This window comes from Physella acuta, unplaced genomic scaffold (genome assembly GCF_028476545.2).
Source record: "Physella acuta isolate Inbredline_101_S28 unplaced genomic scaffold, ASM2847654v3 ptg000176l, whole genome shotgun sequence".
Classification (NCBI taxonomy): domain Eukaryota; kingdom Metazoa; phylum Mollusca; class Gastropoda; family Physidae; genus Physella; species Physella acuta.
In genome coordinates, this window is record NW_026731695.1 from 277,088 (window position 1) to 287,500 (window position 10,413).

Genomic DNA, 10,413 nt, shown 5'->3' on the forward strand with positions numbered 1-10,413 from the left:
GTATTCGTTTATAATTGTGGACCATTCTGAAATAAAAAACAAAATTAAATGTTAAAAAGTCTAATTACTAATGTGTGTATGGGAATGTTTAGCTCTAAATATTGCATAATTTATAATAAAAAATATAGGTACAGTAAAAATAAAAATAGATATATAGAAATAAAAGAAGTCTGTGACAATTTTACTTAACTTTAATAGCAGTCTTTTTAAAAAAAATAGTCCAAGATGTAGTACTATTTAATTATTTTTTAGATTAAATCATGAGTTGTGAATTACAGAATTAGCCACAACCATTTTAAATGGTTTAAAATAATAGCAAAACCCTCTTAAGAGTATAAAAAGCAAACTATAGTGTATGGAATTGCCCCATACCATGTGTGGAATAGCCCACACATCCTATTGAAAAAATATGCTTTCCTGTTCTAAATTAAAGGCTGAATCTAGCATCATTAACTGTTACTATTAACAAAAATGATTAAGCTTTCATAAAATCAATAAATAATTGACAACAATTAAAAATAAGACAAAATGAATTATTTTTTTTAAAAAGTGCAGGAGTTGTACTTACGGTAGGATGTTTGAAGATAGATGCAAATATAATTAAAATTATTGCTCTGATTGTAGATGAATGCTTCTTTAACAGTATCAAAAAGTACAAGAAATTACCTCTAAAAACAGGGAATAGAAACTTTTAATTAAACTTTACTCCCACTAAAAATAGAGAGTATTCAGTATAAAGTGTGTGGAATTACCCCGGCTTACCCTATATATATATATATATATATATATATATATATATATATATATATATATATATATATATATATATATATATATATATATATATATATATATATATATATATATATATATATATATATATATATATATATATATATATATATATATATATATATATATATATATATATATATATATATAAGTACTTGTAAGTACCATCAGGGCAGGGCACACGGTCATTTTTTAATGATTCCTTGTAAATTTTTCGATAAATATTATTTTGTTAACTAACTATCGAAATGTACTCAAACAGAGATGCATATGTAATTAAATGCATATTTCTAGTAGTAAAAGAATAACAAGAATAAAGCAGCACTTGTAGGCTCGTTTACTAGGTTTAGTATATAATACCAAAGTAGTTATTAAAGTAAGATTTGTTACTTATATTTACTGTAAAAAAAACTATCGACAATAACTAGCATGTACGTAATGTATACCTCTAGACTAGATTAGTAATTGTCCACTTCTTCATATAATATAGATCTCTGTGGTGAATTTTAATCAGTAAACATAAAACAGTAGGCAACTACTACTAACCTAAACACATTTTATGAACTTTACAAAGTAGCGCAGATTTGTCATTACATTCTAGTAGGCTACAATTATACGAGTCATTCATTTCACTACTAGAATCTAGTAGTAGTGAAATGAATGACTAAGCTTTCGTTTTCAAAATATTATTTTATTTGGCTCATTGTAATAGCACATTTGGATCCGATAGAAAATATACTTGTGTTTTGTGTTTATTTGTGAAAATTACAAAAGAAAAATGATTGCCATGTTATTAAATCAATTGTATTGTTTGTTCCTGTTTTTTTATTTTTTATTTTATTTTTATTTTTTTTGGAAAAAATGCCCTACATTACCATTAAAAATGTATGAAACATTTCCTTCGACATATGCTTTAAATGTACCAAAAGCAATATGAAATGAACAAATTTCATTCAGAACCTAATTACATAGATAATTAATAAGTGAATTGATTTTTTTGTTAATTTTTGTAAATGTGATGACAAGTTTCAAAATTTTACATTTTATATAAATATCGCATTCTGTTTCAATATTTTTTAGCCACAACCGTAATCATAAGAGTTCCTGAACATATTTACATTTCAGAAGCGTCTAAAACGTCTAGAACACCATTTACCCGGCCCCCCCCCCCCCTCCATGTGGCTACCTAAAAGTGTGGCTAATTTTAATTTCATTATTATGAGGTCGTGTAAAAAGGTCAAATTTTCACGTTAATTTTTTTAAAATGAATATCTTAAAATGGTGTAGGACAGGGGCAACCTTTTGAGATGGAAGAATTTTCAAAATTTCCCAGTTTTTAAAGAGACACTAGAATTTTCTTTCAATATTTACTATTTGATTTTGATTAGGTAAATAATTGTATTTGTAATTTAAAATAAGTACCCTTTAATATGAAATAATATTTGTTCATATAAAAACCTACACATGTTTTGCTAGAATAATAACCTTATTAATCAAATAATCTACAGGACTCTCCCAATCCACTATTGAAGCTGTTAACTTTTTTTTTCTTTCTTGACCGATATTCCCGGTTCAGGAGGTGTCTCCCATTAGTCAGGTGGCCTCAACACGACAAACACCGACTGTCTTGGTTTGATTATCGTGCATTGGCCGCTTCTGTCCTTTTGATTCTCACAAGGCTTATCTACCACCCCACTGAACGCATGGTAAACTCGAACCCCACCGTCCAGTGGGAAGCTAATAACTAAAACACTACGTTACGGAGCTGGCCGCAACACGATTGTGGGACGTCCTGATATCCAAGTGACTCTCAGCTGTCCGTATACTTTCTACTGCATCTATTCTCACTGTTCACTGAAGGGTTTTTTTTATCCTGTTTAAAGTTGAGTTTATTTACAGTATAATATTTTCTGCGAAAATGAAATAATATAACAATATTTGTGCAAGGAGCTGGAGAGCCGCACCTTGACATCAAAAGAGCCGCATGCGGCTCGCGTGCCGCAGGTTGCCGACTACTGGTGTAGGACGATATTTAAATTTTTTATATGAATTCGAGCTTTTTACGGTGTTATTGAGTGGTTAAGGGTAAATCCCAGAATTCGACGTCCCTGAGTTTTCTAATGAACTAATGATTACTTAAGATCAGGAAATACTATCCATTCATATGCGGAGATCTCTGAAACAATTGAACTGTAGCATGTGATGAGATTTGCATATTCGTTGATAAGAATACGCTTATTCTTTTTGGAAAAGTTTTTTTTTTAATTTGTATGACAAAACAAAATTGAAAATTAAAAACAAAAAACGAGTTATGTAAAAATTTAAGTTGTTATATTTTTTATAACTGCAAATACCGTAGTGTTATTCAAATCATGTAGTTGCACTGGCTGTGATAAAAAAAATAATTAAATTAAACATTTAATGTCAGCCACCCAGCCATACAGCCAGTCATACATAGTTGCTAATGAACCACGAGCATATTCAGAATTACATACACATAATCATACATACTCACACTCATACATACAATCATAACTGCCAGCGACAAAACGGTAAAATAGACGACAAACAAATAGGATTCCGTTATTTAGGCTCCAGAAAAAACATAACATAACATAACATAACATAACATAACATAGCATAGCATAGCATAGCATAGCATAGCATAGCATAGCATAGCATAGCATAGCATAGCATAGCATAGCATAGCATAGCATAGCATAGCATAGCATAGCATAGCATAGCATAGCATAGCATAGCATAGCATAGCATAGCATAGCATAGCATAGCATAGCAGAGCATAGCAGAGCATAGCATAGCATAGCATAGCATAGCATAGCATAGCATAGCATAGCATAGCATAGCATAGCATAGCATAGCATAGCATAGCATAGCATAGCATAGCATAGCATAGCATAGCATAGCATAGCATAGCATAGCATAGCATAGCATAGCATAGCATAGCATAGCATAGCATAGCATAGCATAGCATAGCATAGCATAGCATAGCATAGCATAGCATAGCATAGCATAGCACATAGCATAGCATAGCATAGCATAGCATAGCACGGCACAGCACGGCACAGCACGGCATAGCATGGCATAGCATAGCATAGCATAGCATAGCATAGCATAGCATAGCATAGCATAGCATAGCATAGCATAGCATAGCATAGCATAGCATAGCATAGCATAGCATAGCATAGCATAGCATAGCATAGCATAACATAACATAACATAACATAACATAGCATAGCATAGCATAACATAGCATAGCATAGCATAACATAACATAACATAACATAACATAACATAACATAACATAACATAACATAACATAACATAACATAACATAACATAACATAACATAACATAACATAACATAACATAACATAACATAACATAACATAACATAACATAACATAACATAACATAACATAACACAACACAACACAACGTAAAGTATCGTATCGTAACCTAACATAACCTAACGTTACGTAAAGTAACGTAATGTAACATAACATAACATATCAGAAAAGTCGTAACATACCTTCGCATGTCTTTAAATCACCTCTTACATTCATATGAAATCCAGCTGGACAATTTAGTCCCTTTATACAAGTATAACGAGCTTCGTTTCTTTTAGATATTTGAAATAGAAACAGAACAATTGTGTAAAACAAAAAAAAAATGCAACGTATTTTTCATCGTACTACATCGTCTTTCACCTTCTAGTGAAGTATGATTAAATTTGCTCCGAGATTTTAACATTTTAGAAGCAATACGTTATCCCCTTAATGCCTGAATTATGTTCCAAGCGAGATTTTCTCTCATCATACTGACTATGAATTTGAGGTATGCATGCTAATTACGGTATGTCGTGAATTTGTGACATCAGGCAGAGTGGAGTATAACTTCATAACTTCATTTAGAGAGCGAGCATATGCAGGAGAGTTATATAATACTATAATACTAAAACTATAGTTTTAATTAATTTTACAAATGAGTCTTCATCTCCTTGTCTATATGTTTAGTTTGTGATTTTCTATTCTTTGTGCGTGGATATTTAGAGAACACGTGTCGGTAAAAATAATAAAATAACCCGGACCTATAAAATAAAATTTTAAAAAATTAAAAATAAAATAAAATTGTTTGATCCATTTTGTAACATTACTGCCGTGGTTGCACTACAGTAACACAATACATATAAAGGGACTTCCTTAAATATGTATTGTTATCCCTGGTTTCGCCCTTTTCGTAAAATTTCCTTTCAAGGTCAACTGATAAAGACTAATACTTCTCATTTCATACACACAAAGCACGTGAACAAGAAGTGTCAAATAATGACAGTTAAGCCGTTGTATGTTCGTCCATGCTCAATTCAGCTGCTGGGTGCCTTTTGTGTGGTACTCACTGTCATTGTTGATGGTACCCAATTCTGATGTTGGTATTTCGTGCTACTGCTGTTGTACTCGAATGATACTGCTACGGAAACAAATGAGAGTGCTACTGCTATGGTAACTCAATGCGTAAATAGTTGAAGGTGTGGGTAATCGATAACATTGAAGTTGATACTCAGTCTTAGAAGTGGGTATTCAGCATCACTGCTGTGGGTGCTCAGTGTCACTGATGTTGGTATTCAGTGCTGAAGATTTGGGTGCTCAATAACACTTCTGTCTGTACTATATAGCAGTATAATGAGTATTTTTGTCAATGTCCAAACTTACTGAATTTTATTACGTCTATGCTTAGAGTTATAATTGTCAAGGTCACCGTTAAGACCTTTCTTTGGTGGTATCCATGAGTGTTCCCATCCCAACATCCTGTTTTCTATTTATGTTCTCCTTACAATGCTATTTCAAGGCTAAAATGTTGCCTGATTTCGCGAAAACGCGACAAACCGTAATCAGAAGTTAACTTCCTAAATTATTTCCATATTTGAATTTAGACTTGATATATGTTACGGTCAAAGCCCGAAGTGCTGCCAAAGCGTGGATTGGCCGGCCAATCCGCGGATTGGCCGGCTCTCTTGGCCAAAGCCCGAAGAACAGCACTAAGATCGTATTTCGTACAATTGCCGGCCAATGCGCGCACTGGCCGGGACGTACTGGCCAAAGTCCGAAGCGCTTAAACTTGACAGCGTATTTTGTACATTGGCCGGCCAATGCGCGCACTGGCCGGGATGTCCTGGCCAATGTTCTATCTAGACTAATTTGTGATCGCATTTTCATTATTCTGGGTGCGTTTTCATTGAGATTAACGTATTGTTTAGCTCTTGTTTGTATAGCATTCTATATGCAAGTTATGGTATGCAAGCTAGGTAGTTCGGACTAGGGAGAATGTGAGAGATACTTCGTGTAATGTCGATATCAAGGATAGTATTATTTTTATTTATACGAAAATAGTAGTTGAATAATTATTGACCAAGAAAATAATAGGCATTGTGTAAAGCGATTATCGCCTGTATCGTGGTGAGGGGAATGCACACGGTAGTGGTACGCTTTAAATGGTAGTAGATCACGTGATCAAACACGACACTTTTACAGCAGCCCTAACTGTCATGTATAAATGTGTCATCTAGTCGATATAGGTATTTGTACTAAATTTCTCTTTTGCACATTTTTCGTTGTTTTTTCTGGTTGCGCTTTTTTCTGTTTGCGCTTTTTTTCGTTTGCGCTTTTTTCTGTTTGCGCTTTTTTCTGTTTGCGCTTTTTTCTGTTTGCGCTTTTTTCCGTTTGCGCTTTTTTCTGTTTGCGCTTTTTTCCGTTTGCGCTTTTTTTCTGTTTGCGCTTTTTTCCGTTTGCGCTTTTTTCTGTTTGCGCTTTTTTCCGTTTGTGCTTTTTTCTGTTTGCGCTTTTTTCTGTGTGCGCTTTTTTCTTTTTGCGCTTTTTTCTCTTTGCGCTTTTTTCTCTTTGCGCTTTTTTTCCGAGTGCGCTTTGTTCTCTTTGCGCTTTTTCCCGTTGCGCTTCTTTCTGGGAACCCATTCTTGTGGATCCTGTGGCAACGATGTCCATGCTATTTGTGGAATACCCAATGAAGCAGACGAAGGGTACGGAGGGAACATTACCTGCAGATTGTGTCACAACAAACAAGACATCATGGAGCACAGATCAGCAGCTCATACTGGCTTGCAAACTCAAGGTGCTAAGATGCTTAAAACATCAAAAACAAAATTTAAAGATGGTGAAGTGGGTGACAATGTACGCATCCGTTTTCCAGATGTTGACAGAGGTCACGGTGATCCCCGAAGCTTGATTGCAGTTGACATGAACGTCGACATCGCTTTCTACAAGCTAGGAACGGAACGTGGTGTTCTAAAACAAATATATTCTAGAAGTGAGTTTTCAATTCTTCACGAAAAACTGCTCATAAAGTCGTCATTTGGCACTGAGGAAAAATCTCTACGAACCATCGCATCTTCACAATCATTGACTGGGGGCCAAGGCTACACTCGCTGCAATTGCACAACTAAGTGCACAACAAATCGCTTCAAGTGTAAAAATAACAAGCTGCTATGTAATTCTAAATGCCATAAAAGTTCAACTTGTTGTAACAAATTATGATATTGATAGATTGAGACTATAGTACACTAAAAAAATTTGAATATTTCTGTCATTTACTTTAATTAATAATCAATAAAGACTTAATTTCATAATCCTAACGGCATTTTAAAAAAAACCAAAATCTGCTCATGATCTTCTAATCCGGACTTTGGCCGGTCGTCCCTAGCCAGATGATCTTCTAATTAAGACTTTGGCCGGTCCACCATGGCCAGTCCGGTGATTGGCCGGCCAAATGCCGAAATCAAGCAAAGTTTCGGACTTTGACCGACCTATGGGAGGCGATATTGGCCAATGCGCGGATTGGCCGGCCAATCCTAGCATTGGCCGACTTCGGGCTTTGACCGTAACATATACATAAAAAATAAAATAAAGCTATTCGTATTTTGTAGTAAAAACGGACCACATATTTAGTAATAATAATCAATGTAAATAGGCTGAATTCTCAAAAAAAAATTAAAAAATAAAGAGAGTTGTGACATCATCTATTTTGAATTGACAACTTGAACATTACTACCGATATAACCATATGGATGTACCCAATACATAACGATCAGCTGCAGTAGGATAAATGTACCTATGAGCATAATTTATGATAAGGCAAAATCGGTATGTCGCGGACGGTGGCCGGAAAGAATCGCAACGGAAAAAAGCGCAACGGAAAAAAGCGCAAATCAAAAAGCGCAACGGAAATAAGCGCACACGGAAAAAAGCGCAAAGAGAAAAAGCGCACACAGAAAAAAGCGCAAAGAGAAAAAAGCGCAAACGGAAAAAAGCGCAAAGAGAAAAAAGAGCACACAGAAAAAAGCGCAAACAGAAAAAAGCGCAAACGGAAAAAAGCGCAAAGAGAAAAAAGCGCACACGGAAAAAAGCGCAAAGAGAAAAAAGCGCAAACAGAAAAAAAGCGCAAAGAGAAAAAAGCGCACACAGAAAAAAGCGCAAACAGAAAAAAGCGCAAACGGAAAAAAGTGCAAAGAGAAAAAAGCGCAAACGGAAAAAAGCGCACACAGAAAAAAGCGCACACGGAAAAAAAGCGCAAACGGAAAAAAGCGCAAACGGAAAAAAGCGCAAACAGAAAAAAGCGCACACAGAAAAAAGCGCGCACAGAAAAAAGCGCAAACAGAAAAAGCGCAAACGGAAAAAAGCGCAAACAGAAAAAAGCGCACACAGAAAAAAGCGCAAACGGAAAAAAGCGCAAACAGAAACAGAAAAATGCGCAACCAGAAAAAACACAACGAAAAATGTGCAAAAGAGAAATTTAGCACAAAGACCATATGGACTAGATGACACATTTATACATGACTGTTAGGGCTGCTGTGAGAGTGTCGTGTTTGATCACGTGATCTACTACCATTTAAAGCGTACCACTACCATCTGCATTCCCATCACCACGATACAGGCGATAATCACTTTACACAATGCCTATTATTTTCTTGGTCAATAATTATTCAACTACTATTCTCGTATAAACATACAACTATCGACATTACACGAAGTATCTTTCACATTCTCCCTAGTCCGAACTACCTCGCTTGCATACTATAACAACCCGTTCCTATGGCAAAACTTCACTCTCTTTCATCCGCGTCATCAAACATGCATATCTCTCGTAACAACATTCATTCGCACCAAAATAACAATTTTGTATTTAATATTTTTTCACATCATGACGCACCTACCTACCTACCTACTACCCACCTACCCACCTACCTACCTACCTACCTAACTACCCACCTACCCACTTACCCACCTACCCGCCTACATACTTACCAAACTACTCACCAAAAAAGTATCGGCGAAGTTCGTAAGTTTCGTAAACTGTACTAGACATCTTTTTTTTAATGAAAATTCATTGACATCATTGACATATGTTACATATATGTTACATTTTGCGACAACCTTAATTAGTGCGTTGGGCTTGTATGAAAACTCACTTCGAACTAACTCAATTACATGCTATTTATTTTAACATTACACGGAAAGCGTCACCCAACTGTTGTGATGTGAGGTGAGGACAGGTTCGACAATAAACCAACACGAAAGTACGAAAGAGACATAGATTGCCTATTAGAAAATGGACCCCTTAACTTTCCTAACCCCACCATTTATTATACCCAACCTAACCTCTAAATTTACTGCGCTAAATGTCACTTCCCTCCCAATCGTTCCTATTCTACAGAATTGTGTATACTATTTATTTACATTCTTTAATAATCTCAATAGAACTAAAATAGACTTTTGTTTGAAGGGTAATGAAAACATGTAAACAAAAGGGACGCTACTCTAAATCAATGCGAATACTTATATGCAGTGGCGTAGGCAGGGGGGGGTTTATGGGGGGTCATAACCCCCCCCCCCCCCATAGACCCCTCGGTATATATATATATATATATATATATATATATATATATATATATATATATATATATATATATATATATATATATATATATATATATATATATATATATATATATATATATATATATATATATATATATATATATATGTATATATATATATATATATATATATATATATATATATATATATATATATATATATATATATATATATATATATGTATATATATATATATATATATATATATATATATATATATATATATATATATATATATATATATATATATATATGTATATATATATATATATATATATATATATATATATATATATATATATATATATATGCAAATCGAAAGTTTGAGGGGGGGGGGGTACAATCGACAGTTTGAGGGGGGGGGGAAGTCTGGAAGAAACACTGCATGTAGCCTATATAACAGAAAAGCTATGGTTGTTTATATCATTTTGCATTCGTCCGGTAAACATTTCAGTAAAATACCTTAAAAACCTTCCATAACCTTTTTATAAAGAAACAAAGAGAGATGAAGTTTTATAATAACATCAGGCTACATGCAGTGTTTCTTCCAGACTTTTTCCCCGCTCAAACTTTCGATTGTACCCCCCCCCCCTTAAACTTTGATATCCACCCCCTCATACTTTATATATATAAAATAAATAGCATGTAATTGAGTTAG

General features: G+C 34.2%; 1 protein-coding gene across 2 annotated transcripts in view; it reads right to left on the minus strand.

Annotated features, from left to right (window-relative positions):
* Positions 1-3,105: 3,105 nt before the first annotated feature.
* Positions 3,106-10,413, minus strand: part of LOC131936365 (uncharacterized) — a 17,872-nt gene continuing 10,564 nt past the window's right edge. For both annotated transcript variants that reach the window (XM_059293308.1, XM_059293309.1), the window contains exons 6-7: positions 4,343-4,431; positions 3,106-3,179 (exon numbers count right to left, since the gene is read on the minus strand). In XM_059293308.1, coding sequence (XP_059149291.1) covers positions 3,163-3,179; positions 4,343-4,431 — 106 coding nt within the window. In that variant the 3' untranslated portion in view covers positions 3,106-3,162. The remainder of the gene's footprint in view (positions 3,180-4,342; positions 4,432-10,413) is intronic.